General features: G+C 33.8%; 1 protein-coding gene and 1 long non-coding RNA gene across 5 annotated transcripts; both read left to right on the top strand.

Moving 5' to 3' along the window:
* Positions 1–825: 825 nt before the first annotated feature.
* Positions 826–6,852, top strand: LOC132621111 (protein DETOXIFICATION 40-like). 3 transcript variants are annotated; one of them, XM_060335262.1, is made up of 8 exons: positions 826–927; positions 2,218–2,574; positions 3,226–3,857; positions 3,950–4,006; positions 4,126–4,364; positions 5,491–5,609; positions 5,809–5,895; positions 6,631–6,852. In XM_060335262.1, exons 2-8 carry the CDS (start codon positions 2,251–2,253, stop codon positions 6,700–6,702), a joined length of 1,530 nt encoding a protein of 509 aa, XP_060191245.1. In that variant the 5' UTR covers positions 826–927; positions 2,218–2,250; the 3' UTR covers positions 6,703–6,852. The 3 variants fall into 3 exon arrangements, with proteins under 3 accessions (XP_060191245.1, XP_060191244.1, XP_060191246.1); XM_060335261.1 differs by lacking the exon at positions 826–927 and having other exon boundaries at positions 1,747–2,574; XM_060335263.1 differs by lacking the exon at positions 826–927 and having other exon boundaries at positions 2,407–2,545.
* A 2,083-nt stretch (positions 6,853–8,935) lies between these two features.
* On the top strand, positions 8,936–15,275 carry LOC132624943 (uncharacterized). 2 transcript variants are annotated; one of them, XR_009576577.1, is made up of 6 exons: positions 8,936–9,100; positions 11,888–12,037; positions 12,108–12,199; positions 14,395–14,520; positions 14,609–14,707; positions 14,786–15,275. It is a non-coding gene; the product is annotated as an uncharacterized LOC132624943 (long non-coding RNA). The 2 variants fall into 2 exon arrangements; XR_009576576.1 differs by lacking the exon at positions 8,936–9,100 and adding an exon at positions 9,987–10,598.
* Positions 15,276–18,600: the final 3,325 nt, after the last annotated feature.

The raw sequence follows: 18,600 nt of genomic DNA, 5'->3' as shown, positions 1-18,600 counted from the left end.
AGTGATAATGTACTCTCCTATCACCCTGGCCTGTATGATTAGCAACTTCCTATTCAATTGGCTAGACATAGCATTTTACTTGTTCGTTTTTGAATTCATGTTATACACAATGACAATGTGAAGTTCTACTGCACTTTCTGATCATAGCCGGATTTTTAGTTTACCTACTATATTTATTTTCCGCGGGAGTGCTATTACCTCATTGGACTCCTTTCGAAATAAAGTTACTCATCTCCTAAATGCTTAGCGGCAAAGAAAGAGTAAGAGTTAACATTACCATTTTCCAAAAAAACTCGCATTTTAAATTTTGTCATTCTTTTCTGGACTAAGATATTACTCGTAAATCTTAAGATTACTCAAAATGGCCTGACACTGTAACTCCGTCTACTGAACGAAATGACGAATAATTGTCACTTTGTTTAAGATCAGTAGTGTGCACCTTTATATATTTTTTAATCTTATCATACATGTACCCCGGCAGTGGCGGAATTAAGATTTTCATTAAGGGGTTCAAAATATAAAAATGTAAACACACGAACAAGTTAAAGGGGGTTTAACGTCAATTATATATATAAAAAAAATAATTTTAATCATATATAAACAGTATAATTTTTCACCGAAGGGGGTTCGGATCCCCCTTCGCCCTTCCTCCCTCCGCCCCTGTACCGCGGTCAAATATTGCGCATCTTTAGGGTTGTTGATTGATTCGATAATTAAATAACAAATCGACATACACGAGTCAAATTACGGGTACGAACCGTTACTATGGCATCATTTTTATATAGAAAAAAAGAATATCGAGGTGCAAAGCGGCTAGTTTTAAAAAAGGCAAATGGCTGTTGCAATTAGGTTAATTTCGTCGATGTCTTCTTCTTTTCAAACAACAAGAAGCGCCAAGTTGAACTGGAGAACACAATAATCAAGGAGGTACTCTTCTTCTGTTCAACATCTCTTGTTGTTTTCCTCATTTTAAAAGGATTCATATAGTCAATTATAAAAGGACAAAGGTGTAAATATGCATAACTTTGTGATTTAGAGCAGATACCTCTCGTTTAAAAAGTGGTGCATATATACTCCTACCGTTACACAAATGGTGCAAATATACCCTTGTCATTACACAAATGGTGCAAATACACTCTTTTCGCTGACAGAATTTTTTTAAAAATCATTTAGCTTTTTTTTTTAATTAAAAAAATGTCACGTGCCTTTAAACAAATAAGTCTTACCAATTTTTCTGAATAGATTTATTTTTTTATAGCCACGCAGTAATTTTTTTTCCTAGTGGATCGGGTTTGGTTCATTTAAAAAAATACCTCTGTGACTTTAAAAATAATAAGCCTACCCATTTTTTCTTAAACGAACCCGACCCAACCTACTAGAAAAAAAATTACCACGTGGCTTTAAAAAAATTAGTAGATATTTTTTAATGCCACGTGGCATTTTTAAAAAATTAAATAATAAGCTAAATGTTTTTCTTAAAAAAAATTCATTGCGAAAAGGATATATTTGTACCGTTTGTATAACGGCAGGGATATATATGCACCACTTTTTTAACTAAGGGTATATCTGCTTTAAATCACAAAGTTGAGGAGTATATTTGCACCTTTTTCCCATAGAAAATAAAACTCTACTTGTATTGTATACCTTTCCGCTGTATAAATGGTATTTTTCTTTATTTTCTTCTATTGCATTCGCCTTCTTGTTAAAATAAGGGAATGGTCTAACTCAAGGAAATGCGCCTTGAGTCTTTGCTGTTATAGACATTTTCCTACATTTATAATGAGTTTGAGAACTTATTGCATTGATCTTTTCTTTTAATTTTCTTTCCCTTGTATTTTTCCCTAATTACAAGCAAGGAGGAGATGATGATTTTGAAATTATATGTGTGTGAGGGGATAATTAATGTTATCACTTGGTATTAAAGTGTGTGGGAATAATAATCCTTGGAATTAAAATTAAAAGGTGGCTTTAAAATGGGGGCAAGCATGATTGTCGTTATTCTTTTGGCACATATCCTTTTTCTTTCATCTGTCACATTGCCTGAGCAGCCAGCGTGTTCAGTGCATGTCCAATATTAAAAAAAAAAAAAAAAAAATTTAAATTAGATAGTACAATAATTTTAACTATGACTGTTAATTCAATGACTCTCCTTTTGACTTTAATGTCGGTATGGTTATGAATTATGGTTCATTAACTTTTGTACACTCCAAATCTAAGCTTGGGGCTATAGTATAGTAGCGAAGACAAAGCATGGATGAATGTTTTCAAGAAAATGGGCCAAGTGAACCTCTGCTAGAGCCAAAAGAACCAGTAATTGCAGTGGAAAATGTAAGCTCTGAGCTTGAAGACATATTGTCCGACACAAGCTTGTCCCATTTTCAGAGGCTTGGACAGGCCTCTGTTGTGGAATTTAGAAACCTCTTTCGCCTAGCAGCTCCAGCAATCATTGTTTATTTGCTCAATAATATCACTTCTATGTCTACCCAAATATTCTGTGGTCATCTTGGTAATCTTGAACTCGCTGCTGCTTCACTTGGCAATGAAGGTATTCAACTCTTGGCTTATGGCGTCATGGTAATTTTTCTATCACCTTGTTTTGTAAATTTGTCCGTTAAGGGAGTCAATTCATTTTTTTTTTTTTTTTTTTTTTTTGCAAATTAAGAAATTTCTGTTTCAAAAATATTTTCTAGCACCCATCCTGTTAAGGTTTGTGTCTTAAATGTATCTGTTCTATTTTACGTGATACTAGTGTGATTTGCTACAAACTGAATCAATCATTTTTTCCTGGAACAGAGTATTATTTTACTCACTTGATTGTCTAAACTTATGCAAATTGCAGTAGGAATACTAAGAGGTTTGGCCCAGGTTTAGGTTAAAAATGAGTGCTTTTACTCTCCAAAAGTAATTTTCGAAAAGCACTTCTGAAAAAAGAAAAAAAAACACTTTTCAAATTAAGCAAATTTCGGTAGTAAATATACCTTTCCTTGTTGTTCTTTTTTTGGTAGTAAATATAAATCTACCGAAAAAAGAAAAAAAAAAAGAACAAGGAAATGTATAGTCAGTTTGGTCAAGCTTTCGAAATTTGCTTAATTTGAGAAGTGTTTATTTTCAAATGAGCAGATCTTCTTTGGATTGCTCAAGTTTCATGTAAGCATTTTCAATTTTAATGCAGGAACGGTAATGCTTGTAAATATTATTTGCTAATTGTAAATTTTACTGGAGCAGCTAGGAATGGGGAGTGCAGTGGAGACACTATGTGGGCAGGCATATGGAGCTCACAAGTATGAAACACTGGGAATATATCTTCAAAGATCGACAATTCTCCTTATGTTATCTGGAATACCGATCATGGTGGCTTACTTATTTTCAAAGCCAATTTTAATCTTATTAGGAGAATCAGAGAAAGTTGCATCAGCAGCTGCATTATTCGTTTATGGTCTAATTCCTCAAATATTTGCTTACGCCGCCAATTTCCCCATTCAAAAGTTCTTACAAGCTCAGAGCATTGTAAATCCTAGTGCATATATAGCTGCAGCAGCGTTAGTCCTCCATCTTTTCCTAACATGGATTGTACTTTATGTATTTGAGTGGGGATTGTTTGGAGGAGCATTGGTTCTAAGTATTTCGTGGTGGATAGTAGTCATTGCACAATTTGTGTACATATTGTGGAGTGATAAATGTAAGAAAACATGGAACGGATTTAGTTCGCAAGCATTTTCCGGGCTGTGGGATTTCTTTAAGTTGTCAGCTGCTTCATCTGTTATGTTGTGTTTGGAGACATGGTATTTTCAGATTTTGGTTTTAGTTGCTGGTTTGCTTCCAAATCCTGAAGTGGCATTAGACTCTCTAGCTGTTTGGTGAGTGAATATTTCATTACTATAAATTAGTCACCTCTGCATTTTTTTCCTTCCTATGTTAATGTGCAGTTGATGATGGAATTTGTTTGCAGTAACACAATTCTTGGATGGGTGTTCATGATATCTGTTGGGTTCAATGCAGCAGCAAGGTTAGCGGTTTATTACTGAACTAGTACATAATTCTGTCAATTTTTCATGATAAACACACTAAAATTTGTTTCAAATTGTTTGAGAAAATGACAAACTCCAGTTTTTTAAAACATTGCAGTGTCAGGGTGAGCAATGAGTTGGGAGCTGGGCATCCAAAATCAGCCTCATTTTCAGTTTTGGTGGTGACATTAAGCTCGTTCGCGATTTCTGTAGTCATTGCCATAATCGTGATGATGCTTCGCGATGTGATGAGTTATGCATTCACGGGGGGCGAAACCATTGCTAAAGCATCTTCAGAACTTGCACCACTCTTAGCTGCCTCTATAATTCTTAATGGCATTCAGCCTGTTTTATCTGGTGAGTCTTCCATTTTGGGGTTAATTTCGCGAATGATTACTCAACTTTTATTAAGCAAAATTCGGTGACTTTTTGGTTAAAATAATGACTTTCGTGATTACTAGATAAAATCGGACAATTTTTTTTTTACTCACGAGAAATTGTTTAATGGCTTTAGCGCGCAGTAAAGTAAGATCATGTATGAAATTAACCTTCTTTTTTGTATCTTAAGATTTGATATATCGTAGAATGTATATATCTAGATTCACTTTATATGTTTAGTTTAAATGTATAAACTCTTGGGATATCTTTAACATTGTTTTAAAACTAGAAATCTCGGTACTTAGGAACCATTTTTAAATCTAAAAAGTTAAACTTGATCTATAATAACAATTCAACAAATAGAGTTTGCACATTTTTTCGCAAATATCCAAGCAAAAACTACCTTAGATATTTGAAGCACACATACAAGGACAAACCATTAGAGAAGACCGAGCAAGTATTCTATAGAAAAGAGAAATTCAATCAGAACACTTGCATGTGACTTTTGTTTGGACATGCTAAACATAGTTTTTAAATTTTGATTGATAAGAAGAACAGGACAATAAACTATGTGTTTCTCTTAGCTTAAAGACTATTTACGAGACAAATCAGGAGAGTGCTGGATATTAGTTGTATTGAAAAAATCTTTTCAATTATACTCCCCCCTTCTCAAATTTATTATCGTGATTTTTAATTAATTCATATTTTTCCAAGAAGAGTGTAAAAAGAAATACTACGAATAACTTGAGACAGAGGGAGTATTTCATTCTTTTGGTACAAAGAAAATGATGATGTAGATGAAATATTGGTACAAACAATTAGTTACAAAATGGGTCACAACACCAAAAAAAAAAAAAAAAAAAATCAGCGACGACAACTCTTATCTCTAAACAATAAAAGTCGGTCACTAATCTTATTAATTATCAACAAATCTTGTTAGCTATGGGCTATTTAACGGCGAGTTTACAACTAATTCGTGCTTCCCATCATCGGAATGTTACATCAGTGATATAATTTTCCATTATATTTATCAGAAGAACAAAATTATGTTGGGGGATACATGCATGGATGTTGATTAATGATATGAAAAATGCATATTTTGAAGGAGTGGCTGTTGGGTGTGGATGGCAAGGATTTGTGGCATACGTTAACGTTGGATGTTACTACGTTGTTGGCATTCCCTTGGGTATTCTTCTTGGCTTCAAGTTCAAACTCGAAGCTAAGGTATATTCTTCTCTCAACTTTTCCCCACTTTACTTTGTTTTTTTGTTTTCCTTGAGATGTTTGTCCTTTTTAATCATGTGATCTTCGATATTCACTTCTTTAATAAATTCATTTGGAAGAATGAATAAAAGGTTATTGAGATTTTAGTTTCAATTAAAATAAAAACAAGTTTGTTTACTTAATTTGGGTTAATATGTAGGGATTATGGCTGGGCATGTTTGGTGGAACAGCCATGCAAACTCTTATCTTGGTATGGGCCACTTTTAGAACCAATTGGGACAAAGAGGTGCGTTTTCTACAAATGCAGAGTCTTTCTCTCTCTTTTTTCCATTTTTTTACAGGTTGTCTGGTGTATTTATATTAGGACCCGATTATATCAGAATTCGCATTGAGAGGATAAAGTGCTCCCTAGTAAAGAGGATTTCATATTCAGGACTGATCCTAAAATCTCAGGTTAAACTAACACTTGCCTCTCGAAAGAGGAAAAGTCAGGATACTTAGACATTAACGATCGATATACAACATTTCATCCATAAAAAGATGCTAGTATCATTATTAGGCAATTATATTTCAAGTATCTTTTAAATATTTTAGTGGCAATATTCAAATATTTAAGGCCGGAAGAGATGAAGACTTCAAAACTAGTAAATAAAAATTAAAAGGTGCTTGTGTTGTGGATTTAGTTTTTTAACTTGTGTTCTAAATTCTAATAGTAATCACAGGAAGGCGGCATGAATTCAAATTAGCTGGGGCGAGTGGATACCAAACATATGGTTATACAAAATAATTTTAATGCTCTAGAACATTTAGTTTTCTGTTAAAATCAGCTTCATTTGTTTACCTTCTTATGTTTTGGCTCAATTTTCTAGTTTGTACTTCATATGCATGATCCAAGAGTACTCTTGAAGTGCGGTCATAATGCCATAGTTTTCAGCCAAATCTTTATTTTTGAAAACAACGAAGAAAAAAAAATGACTATGAAAATCGGTTCTGACCAATCTAGCTCTCTTTCTTTTTTCAGGTGGAGAAAGCAAAAAATCGATTAGTTAAGTGGCAAGACGGCAGTAAAAAGCCACTGTTAAATGAATCATGATAACAAGCATATTTGCCTAATTTGACCCTTTAAGATTTCCTTTGTTTTAATTAGTTCAAATGGTATGTTGCTGTCTCTACCTCTTTTATTTTTCTTGGATTCTCTCGTAATTTAGTTTACTAATTCACTAACCGCAATTATTTCTGGCAAGCATATATAACTTTAAAATAAGTTACTACATATATTGTTTATACCACAACAAGCATTTGGTGCATTTTTTATGCTCGGGTGTAATTATAAATTATTACTTATTTAATCATTAACAACATATGAATCATAAGTTCTCTATTGCTTGTTGCAACTTAAAAAATACTAAACAAATGTTAATGGCCAGATAGAATATACCAATTGGAGATTGAACAGACACGAATAAGCATATAATAGTGGACTCCATTCAATTCTTCCTTTCAAGTACTTGAATAATTGTTTTATAGCTGAAGTATTGTTCCCTTTCTTTACTCTATAGGTCAACTGGAATTAAAGATCGATACCCACCTGATTTCCCATAATCACATTCAATTAGCACTCAAAGATAGCCATCAAAATCTTTTGGGACAACAATATAAATGAGTTATACCCAGTCTACACAATCTTGACCAATCTAATGAATCTATCGCCAAATGAACAGATTCTAGCTTTGGAGTGTGTTTGGTATGACGAACTTTTCACAGAAAATGTTTTGGTATTATGTGATTTTCTTGTTTATCTTTTTGGTATGGGTAAATAAGAAGAAAATACTTGTCGCAAAAAATTATATATAATCTAGGCAAATATTATAAGGCGGGATGGGTTGGGGGTGGGGGTACGGTTGAGTTGTGCGGTAAGGGGGTTGGAGATAAGATAATCAACGTGAATTAATGCCACTTATAAAACTTGTTTTCTTACTCTTATCAAGAAAGTCATTTTCTCATTTTTTTTTCAAAAAAAATTCAAATGTTTTTTTTTCAAAACATATTAACCAACAACTCATGAGAAAATTGAAAAATGGGACAAGCACATGGAACTCAATCGGTTAAATTGGAATATATGTAAATTAATCTCAATGACCTTGAAAATGTGTGGTTCTTAATTTTTGACACGCGCTTGCGTCATGGGCATACCTATAAGGTAAAAAATAAAGGATATTGCCCATGGTATAAAGTTTATTAAATTTGAAGTTTTGTCCATGAACAAGCCAGATTGTCCTTCTTTTGGGGAGGTCTTTAATTTTTTTCCCTCGTATTTTTGGTCTTTAAATTTTATTCCTCATATTTGTGATCTTTAAGTTTTGCCCTTCGCTTGGAAAGGTGGGCGAATACCTGAGATTCTGGGTTCGAATCTCTGCTCAGGCATAAAATAAAAAAATAATTTCGTAAGGCAGGGCTGAGGGATTGTATGTCGGATCCGGCATACACGCCTTAAGGAAAAACTAAAGTTATGCCGGATCCGACATAACTAAAAGTCTGCCCATAAGGTAGAACTTTTCCTTAAGGCATAGTTTAGTTATGCCTTATGGGGCAGACTTTTAGTTAAGACATAGCCAAAAGTATGCCCCATAAGACAGAACTTTTCCTTAAGACATAGACTTTGCCTTATAAGGCAAACTTTTAGTTATGCCTTAAGGAAAAGTTCCGCCTTATGGGGCATACTTTTAATTATGTCTTATAGGGCACACTTTTAGTTAAGACATAACTAAAAGTATGCCCCATAAGGCGGAACTTTTCCTTAAGGCATAACTAAAAGTTTGTCTTGAAAAGTAAAAAAAAAAAAATATATGCCTCAAGGCAAAGTTTGCCAGAGTGGACAGAGCGAAATTCAAACTCTGCCTTGTGATTTTTTTAAAATTTTTGACTGAGCAGGGGTTCGAATTAAAGACCACCAATTTGAGGGACAAAAGTTAAAGACCACCCCAAAAGAAGATTTGCCTCTATTTTGTGCTAGTCTTTAGTTTTTGTCCCTCAAGGCAAACAATTTTTTTGTGGGTCATAAGTTTATATCTACTAAGTTATGCCCTGCACTCTTAGAAAACTTAAGTGAACTTATTCCCCACTAGGCATAGGTTCAATTTCAAAGGACAAAAATTTAAAATCAGCCTATTTGAAGGCCAAAAATTAAAGACTGGACCAATTAAAGGTCAAACCGTGCAATTTCTTCCATGGATCTTCGTAAAAATGGACAAGCCCTTGGAACCTAATCGGTTATATCTTCAAAAAACTGCACGGTTTGTCCTTCAAATGAGCCGGTCTTTAATTTTTATCCTTCAAATGGGCTGATCTTTAGATTTTGTCCTTCCTTTCATTTTGAGGAATATTGTCTGACCAAAATGTCCTTAAACCGAAAAACAATCCTCACACGCGTTCCCTCATTTCCGCTTTCATGCTGCTGTTAGTAATCGAGATTCTCTCTCGATCTTAACCAGGTTTTCCTTAAACCATTGTATATTTTGTTTATTTTTGCTTATATTTGTACGTTAAGATTCTTTTTATTTTTTTAAAAATCGGTAAAGATCAAATATACCCTTGTACTATTGAAAAAAGGGTTAAATATACCCTCGTTATACTTTGAATTTAAATATACCCCTACAGTTATTAAAGTTGACAAAAGTTAATATTTTTAATAAAAATAATGTCATGTGACATGTCACCTTCATTATCTAAATTCAATTTTAACCCTCCCTCCTTTCAGGTCATGTTTCACCATTTGCACTATACCCATCACCATTTTTACAAATAATTCTTGAAAAACCCCTTTTAGAATAAAACTTATTAGTTAAAAATATAGTTAATTGGGATGAGTCATTTGAAGCAATCACTGAGTCAACAAACGAGGTGAGTTGAATAGAGCTAAAGAAGAGAAGAATAAATGCATGCAGAAGTGGGATTTGGTGATTGCTTGCAGCGAATGGAGCGTCAAAATGGGAGACTTACCAATAATGTTCGTAAAATACTTTTAAGGAACAAGATTAGCGCAATTAACACGTTATCACTGACTGCTAAACCCAATCCATTTCCATTCTGGTGAAACGGATATATCCAGCAAAATTAAATATTCGCTTCCTAATTCGATATACACTCGTTCCGACACATAAGAGCTAAGTATGTAATCCACGTTAACTCATAAGAGCACTTTTCAAAGTATATTTAAAAAATCTAAACTTGATATGTTAATATAATTGTAAATAAATAAAAATTATTAGTTAAAAAGAAAATCAAGAAATTAATTTGAAGCATTTTGATTTCTTCCACCTTTCGAGCTTGTGAAAATGGTGGTGGGTATAGTGGTGGAGGGGGAGGTGCAAATGGTGAAAGATGACGTGGAAGGAGGAGGGTTAAAATTGGATTTGGATAATGGGGTGCCATGGCACATGACATTTTCTTCATTAAAAATATTAACTTTTGTCAACTTTAACCAAAGTATAATTGTAGGGGTATATTTGGACCCAAAGTATAACGACGGGTATATTTGACCCTTTTTCGATAGTACAGGGGTATATTTGGCCCTTTTCTGTTTAAAAATTAGTGTTGCTCTTATCATATGAAAGTTGAGTTTTTTCTTTTTTGATGATTTGTTTTTTATTTGGATTATTCATTTCCCATGTGGGTTTTTATGTTTATCAAAGTAACTGGCTTTGTCCCAGTTCATTTTATCATTTTGTTGAAAGATGGTTAATTGGTGCTTAATCAATTCTTTTCTCTTTGTAGTAATTCTATGCAAGAATGCAGTAGAAATAATAAACCCGTGTTAATTATCCATTTTACTTCTTTCTGTTAGTTTAGGTTTAGCAGCAGCTGGACAAGGATGATTCTTCAAATTGATGTTGTTTTTCACTTGTAATTCTTTATATTCCTCAGATCAACACTCGCGATGTTGTTCAAGTAGTATAAAGTTTATGCAGATTGTTGGAATCCTCCTTTATGGTAAGAATCGAATCCCTCATCTTCATCCTCGGATGTCGATAACGACGATGAACAAGACATTGTTAGATGACTGAATCAAACCACCGTGATCTGAAAATTTCAGACAAATTTTACATTCAGCTCTTCTGAGAATTAGCTGAAATTAGAAAAGGTCCGAACAAATACCAAAATCAATACGAATTTGAAGGAAAATGGCAAATTCACTGCAAATTCCAGAAGATTTTTCTCCGGTTTGAAATTTTATGAGGCTTTGCAATATAATTGGCAGTTTTGCCTCGAGGCAAACCTAGTTGAATTTTTACATAAAAAATAAATTGAACAATCATCAAACTAAGTTTGCCTTATTGGGCAAGACTTGTAAGTGTATATAATAGGAAGTTTTGCCTTAAGGCCTAAATTTATATTCTAAAGTTAGTCAAGTTAGGTCTTAAGACATAACTTTAGATTCCAATGTTAGTCAAGTTAGGCCTTAAGACATAACTTTATATTCCAAATTTAGTCAAGGTAGGCTTTAACCTTAAGGCATAACTTTAGATTCCAAAGTTAGTCAAGTTAGGCCTTAAGCATAACTTTAGATTTCAAAGTTAGTTAAGTCAGGCTTTAAGGCCTAACTTTATATTTCAAATTTAGTCAAGTTAGGCCTTAATCTTAAGGCATAATTTTAGATTCTAAAGTTAGTCAAGTTAGGTCTTAAGGTCTGTCTTTATATTTCAAAGTTAGTCAAGTTAAGCCTTGAGGCCTAACTTTAGATTCCAAAGTTAGTGAAGTTAGGCCTTGAGGCATATCTTTATATTCCAAAGTTAGTCAAATTAGGCCTTAAGGCCTGTCTTTAGATTCCAAAATTAGTCAAGTTAGTCTTAAGGCCTATCTTTATATTTCAAAGTTAGTCAAGTTAGGTCTTGAGGCCTAACTTTAAATTCCAAAGTTAATGAAGTTAGGCCTTGAGACATATCTTTATATTCCAAAGTTAGTTAAGTTAGGCCTAACTTTAGATTCCAAAGTTAGTCAAGTTAGGCCTTAAGGCATAACTTTATATTCAAAGTTAGTCAAGGTAGGCCTTAAGGCATAACTTTATATTCAAAGTTAGTCAAGGTAGGCCTTAAGGCCTATCTTTATATTCCAAAGTTAGTTTACGAGTACATTGAAAATGGAAACCTTGGTGAACACTTGCGTGGATCAGGTAAGTGAAATTCTACTACTTTTGTGAAATGCTGTGTAAACCATGTACTAAAATCACTCTGCTGAATTTTTCACTCTCTTCTAAATCCATCTCGACCTTTGACTTTCAGGCCAGAATCCATTGTCGTGGTCTACCAGGGTGCAAATTGCTCTTGATGCAGCTAAAGGAATCGAATACATCCATGAGCATACTGTTCCTTTATATATCCACCGCAATAAAATCCGCTAATATTTTGATTGACAAAGGCTTTCATGCAAAGGTTGTGAAACTTGTGGTTTTTAAACCAAAAATCAAATGCTTAGCATATAAATGATCTTTATCTTTTGCAGGTAGCCGACTTTGGACTTACAAAGCTAACTGAAGTTGGAAGTACCTCTTTTCATACACGACTTGTGGGTACTTTTGGTTACATGCCTCCAGAGTAAGCATCTGATTCCTAGTGGCATTAGGTCGTTTTGTATACCTGTGTTTCCAGATTCTGTATGTCACGATGATATCTGCAGATGTCATCAATAGTACCTCTATCGGCTAAAATATCCAGCGGTTACTAAGATGGTATTCAGAACCTCCCTAGTAGCAATTAAATGCGGATATTTTATGTTGCCATATTCTATCACCTGGAAAATACTGATATCAAGCACTGTGATTCACATAGCATAGTTATCCATATGAAATTTACTGATCTGTTTGTGCATTGGACTTTCCTTTTTATTATTTTGTAGTTCCTGTTTAAAAGGGCCTTGCAAATAGGTATGCTCAGTATGGTGATGTTTCCCCTAAAGTTGATGTCTAGGCTTTTGGAAGAAATGAGATGCTTTGTTGGGGTGGGGTGGGGGGTGGGGGGTGGCTCCATTTTACTCCCTTGGTTTCAATTTATATAGTGTACTTTGATTGGCATAGAGTTTTAGAAAGGAAGGAAGACTCTTGAAAATTGTGGTCAGAATTATGTCATAATAAGTGTGGCTTCGGATCTATCTAAGAGCCCACTGTTTGCATGATTGAGTGGACTTATAATGGATAATCTACTTCAAAGAGTTATACCTCCCCATATAAGTTGGACAGTAGAAGGGCTGTGAGTGATTCATGTCAAACTAATGAAAAGAATAGTAATAGGATCTTACCTTATAGTGAGCAGTATATGCGTAGAAGTTTTCAATAATAAATGGTGTGGGAGTACGATATTTTCTATTGATAATCTGCTTCTTTGACTTGCTATTTACATAGCTATATGCACGGCATGATTTCCAGCTAGTAATTATCCGCAATAATCAAGTGAACCTGATTTGTTTGATTTAGATAGAGCTGCTTGTTTCATCTTCGTCTGGTTGATAGCAATCTTCTTCCTTTCGATTAGAATGCTACAGATTTTTTCCTATGAAGCTATTTGTTGTATTCAAAGTTGGTTCGAGCTTTGAAATCGGTCGTCATTTAATGGAATTATGGAACTTGAGCTTCAATATTGAAAGGGCTAATGGATTAGGATATTGGATGCAAGTACCCAAAGCCAATTCTTGATCTTGATGATCCTGGACACTGTTACTAGAAACTGTTAAGCCAAACAAGAAAGGAAGTAAGCATGATGTCATAACTCTACAAGTAAGAGTTGGGAACATGTCAGGCTTTTACAATGTGTTTAAATCACAAGAGTCAGAGCATACTCTTCTATCGATGTAAAGATCTGTATCTGTGGTTCATGAAGAAGTGTTTTTACTTCAGAGGGCATTGAAGGAAGTAAATGTGTATTTCATGGTTTTCTGTATAGTTGGTAACATCTTTTTGAGTTATCTGTAGATCTCTTGCTCTTTTTTTGTGGTTTTTGAAGCAGGATAGATTCTGAGCTTCTTATTCATCAAAAAAAGAAAAAAGGAAAGGGCACCTCATGCAACATTTTCATGGTCCCCTATTCTTGATAACCCTGGTACTAGCACCCTTTTTTGTTGGTAACGACAAAAATAGAATGATTTTCGAATGAGTACTACCACCCAAGGGGTGGCCTAGTGGTCAATGAAGTAGGTTGAGAATCATGAGGTCTCAGGTTCAAATCCCCACGGAAAAAAGACGCTGGGTAATTTTTTTTCATCTGTCCAAGCCTTGGCGGACAGAGTTACCCAGTACATGTGGTAGTAGGAGGTTAGCAGGTATCCGTGGAATGGAAGTAATTGAGGTGTACGCAAGTTGATCCGGACACCATGGTTATATAAAAAAAGGAATAGGATGATTTTTGACTGTTAAGTACCAAATTTGGAAGACGATTACGCGACTTGGCGAGGACAAGGAGCATAAATAAGAAATACTATGTTTTCATATACTCATAAGTCATAACGGTCAAGGTGCAGTTGTCCATTGACAATTACTAAATACACAAAACACTTTGTTTTATGAATGTATGATTCAAAAATAAAGTTAATGTTGTAGACGTATCAATTTAACACGTCTAGAATGTCTCAAACATGCTTATAGTCTTATTCTTTTTCTTTGGTTGGATGCATTAGTGGGCCTTCTGCTCCAGTTTCCTTATCAATGGCTTTATGAGTGTGGCAGTGTCATATTAGAGGTATCTCTTGACTTGAGGACTACAATTATTTGGCTTGACATTTTGCTGTCTCTTGATATTAGTTCATATGAACCAGAAAGTTTTCATACTCTCTATTAAGATGGTCACTTTATGAGCTAATATCTGCTAAAGAAGCTATTGTCAAGACACATGAAGTTATAACAGAGTCAAAGGGACTTCTTGCATTGGTACGCCTTTCACCATCTTGTTTTACATAAAAAATTCCAGCCTCCAAACCACTAAGAGAATTGTTTTATTTCAAAAAATATTTTGCAGTTTGAGGATGTTCTTCAGCAGAGTGGTGCTAGGGAAGGGTTATGCAAAGTGGTTGATCCCAATCTCGGAGATGACTATCCGCTATGTTCAGTCTGCAAGGTAAAGGGTCATTGTTATTCTTGTAAAAAAAATGAACGTTATTTCGCTCGTGTAAATTAGTTGGTTATTTATTTGCAGGTAGCTCAGCTTGCCTAGGCTTGCACACATGAAAATCCTCAGTTGAGACCTAGCATGAGGTCCATTGTTGTAGCTTTAATGACTCTATCATCCTCAACTGAAGATTGGGATATTGGCTCCTTTTATGAAAACCAAGGCCTCGTCCATCTCATGTCAGGAAGATAGTAATATCAGCTAGTGTTCATTCAAGCATTCTCAAAGGCCTAAGAACCTTTTGTGCTTGGAAGTATTATCTGTTTATAATACTCATTAGTATTTTACCTTCTTTTAAAACTTTTTGTTCATCTTACTTTTCTGTAATTCTTTTTCGTTGTTTTGTAAAGGTTATGTTTTTCAAGCAGAGGAGTTTGGAAATTAGAACTTGATCACATTTGTACAACCTTTTTTATTAACATGATCATATAGAAGAAACAAGAAGTAAGCCCAAATGATTGTATCATTATACCCCTCTGGCAAGCATCAAATAAAATATGATGGTTCCTAGTCCTAATTTTAGATGTTCGTAGTATTATACTTGATTCAGGCGTAATCTTCAATATAGTAATATTTTGACTTCTTTGTTTTATCTCTTGGTATGACATAGTTGATGCAATCTTGACGTTGATGGCATGAAGTGTTAAAACTTATTTACTATATTAATGTTACCAAGATTTTACTCCATCTACGTGAGCCTTGCAGGTTTCAAGTCAAGATAAAGGACAAGTCCTTCGTTAGGTGACGCCCAGCTTTAAAAATAATCATAATATCATGAAGCTACAATATTTAATTCACTAGAATGTGCACCTTCTATTATGTGCTCGACACCTACGTGGGATTCAAAAAATTTAACAAGGGGATTTGAAGAAAATGCAAAACGTTATAGCTAGAAGCTTTCCTATGTCAAGGGGATTGAAGAGTTTAAGACGATACAGAGATGTTACTCCTCCAGTTCAAAATACGTGTCTAATTAACCTTTTTCACACCATTTAAGGAGCCATAAGTTAGTCAAGTTAAACCTTAAGGCCTATCTTTATATTTCAAAGTTAGTCAAGTTAAACTTTAAGGCATAAGTTTAGATTTCAAAGTTAGTCAAGTTAGGTTTTAAGACTTATTTTTATATTCCAAAATTAGTCAAGTAATGCCTTCAGATTTCAAAATTAGTCAGTTAGGTCTTAAGGCCTAATTTTAAATTCCAAAGCTAGTCAAATTAGTCCTTAAGACTTATCTTTATATTCCAAAGTTAATCAAGTTAAGCTTTATTCCAAAGTTAATCAAATTAAGCAAGACATAACTTTAGATTCTAAAGTTAGACCTTAAAGCCTATCTTCATATTTCAAAGTTAGTCAGTCTAACTTTAAATTTTAAAATTAAACAAGTTAGACCTTAAGATCTATCTTTATATTTCAAAGTTAGTAAAGTTAGACCTAAATACCGAACTTTATATTCCAAAATTAATTAAGTTACCGCAACGGATTTCCAAAATAACTGCCATCTGATAAATAATACCACCCTCGTTATTACCCTTTCTTATCATAGTTGTCTTTCTTTTCTCAGAGATCTCCACCTGAACCATCTAACCTATGTTACTGCTTTTCTTTAAGCTACGTTAACTTACTTTTGGATGCATAATTGCACTTTTTTTTCATATAATCTGGACACCTTTCGAACTTGATTGGAGAACATGAGGGCTTTAGATTGTCAAAGTGATAGGAGCTAAGGACCCTCCAATAAATGTGGAACTCAAGAATCGGTTCTTCCAATCACTCAAAGTTTAGGATTCTATTTCATGGGTAAAATTTGAAATTCACCATTGTTGATACTTGGAGCTCCTGGGTTTGAAATTTGAAAGAGGAGAGAAGGATGCAGTTGGGGAAGAAGATGAATTGGAGAAGAAACCTAAGCTAGGTGGAATTGGAGGGATAATTAAGTGCTGGAGGATAAAAACTAAAATAATGAGATAGGAGGGACAAAAATTGAAGATCAGCCCAAAATAAGGACATTTGTGCTAATAACTTTGTTAGCCCATGATAAACAAACCTCTGTTCTAACATTACTGAGACTCGATCAAGAATCAGTATACCAGCTGATTTATGCAATATCTCTTTTTAGGCTACTATTTAGATTTTATGTAAACATATTAGTTACTCTTTTGGAAAATGTTAGACTCCGGCATGGGCGGAGTTAGGCGTCGCAAAGGAGTTCATCCTAAACCTCTTTATTTGAAAGTTACACTTTATTTATAAGGTCAAAATTATATTTTATGTATACATAACATATATCGATTTGCTTCTTCGTAAATTTACTTCTTCATATATTTCTAATCCCCTTAGTGAAATTTTTGACTTTATTATTGATCACTTGGATCTAAACTCTAAAATTTGCTTATATATTACTTAATCTTACGTACAAAACATTAGAATGTCGTCTAATGTTTACAGTAACTTACAAATTTTTAGATCGTATAAACTACATTTTTTTCCACAATATTTTCAGTTTAGTCAAAATAGATCTATAGATCGTGGTCTAAAAATCTATGTATTGCAAAAGAAATAAAAAATGATTATTTACTAAATAGCCAGCCCAAAAAGAATAGCTGGCCTTATAGGACATCTGATATGTTACATCATTTGAAAATGTGAAATATAATCTTTTCTTTTTCAAAAAGATGTTGACTGCAAAAATTACTTAATTAATTATTCTGCTTTAGCTAGTGAGGTCTTAGCATGAGACAATAACCCAAATACAAATAATCCTTACTTTTCAGAGGCTTAAAGAGTAGACGTATATGTATATGACTCAGATCACATGATGAATATTCGTAACAAGTTCTTTTGAATCAAATGATTCTATACAATCAATTTTATTATTTACAGCTGATTGAGGATTGCATTATTATCTATTTCCCTTTTCAATCACAAGTATTAAATAAGGGAGAGTTGGGTAGTGTTATATTTGACCTTATTTATTGATATTGTAAGAATTAATACATTATAAAAGGATGTAGTAATAAAGGGGTAAAACACCAAGCAAGCAGTGGCGGACCTAGCCTTATAGAAGGGGGTTCATCCGAACCCCCTTGGGCGAAAAATTGCACTGTATATACAAGGTGAAAATTATTTTTTATGTATATATAGTAGACATTGAACCCCCTTAACTTCTTCATTTATGGCTTCTTTATATTTTTGAACCCCCTTGGCATAAATCCTGGCTCCGCCACTGCAAGCAAGTGATTCAAAATATAAAGAAGTAAACATAGAAAGAAGTCAAGGGAATTTAATATCTACTATATATACGTAACTAAATAATTTTAAACTTATATATATAGTGTAATTTTTCGACGAAGGGGTTTCGATCTTTCGGATGAACCTCTCCCGGTACCCTAGCTCCGCCACGAAAACACCTACTATTTCATTCTAGATATACTCATCTATATTCCTTTTCTCCCCATTGCTTATGTCCTCTAAAAAATAAACACCACTTATATATACTAAAAAAGAATTAAAAAGGCTATATACTGGTAATGGATGACCTGTCGATACTTTGTGCAACAATGAATTATAAAGGTCTTTGGTCTTTTTTCTTTTCTTTCTTTTCCCCACTCCTATTCGTTCCTTTTTGCTCCTTTAATTTGGATTAGATTTGGTGTTTTGCTAATTTTCTCTTTAAATAGTGGATCCAAAGTTAGGTACTGAGGGCCTACAGGAAATAGAATCCAATATTTTTTTACTCGTGAATATCGTTTGAACTGATTGTTAGTTATTCTGAAATTCTTGTTTAAACTTCATACTATCAATATAGTGTTCTAATCTAAAATTTCAGAGCATGTGTAAACTGTT

The sequence above is a fragment of the Lycium barbarum genome, chromosome 12 (assembly GCF_019175385.1).
Source record: "Lycium barbarum isolate Lr01 chromosome 12, ASM1917538v2, whole genome shotgun sequence".
Classification (NCBI taxonomy): Eukaryota; Viridiplantae; Streptophyta; class Magnoliopsida; order Solanales; family Solanaceae; genus Lycium; species Lycium barbarum.
The sequence above is the reverse complement of the archived record's forward strand: the minus strand, read 5'-3'. Positions and strand labels throughout refer to the sequence as shown.

What these genes read in the sequence shown, in the direction of transcription:
- LOC132621111 (XM_060335262.1), top strand. Translation starts at nt 2,251, where the DNA reads ATGGATGAATGTTTTCAAGAAAATGGGCCAAGTGAACCTCTGCTAGAG. An exon ending in TTAGACTCTCTAGCTGTTTG is followed by an intron (nt 3,858 to 3,949) that starts GTGAGTGAATAT and finishes ATTTGTTTGCAG; the next exon opens with TAACACAATTCTTGGATGGG. An exon ending in GGGTTCAATGCAGCAGCAAG is followed by an intron (nt 4,007 to 4,125) that starts GTTAGCGGTTTA and finishes AAAACATTGCAG; the next exon opens with TGTCAGGGTGAGCAATGAGT.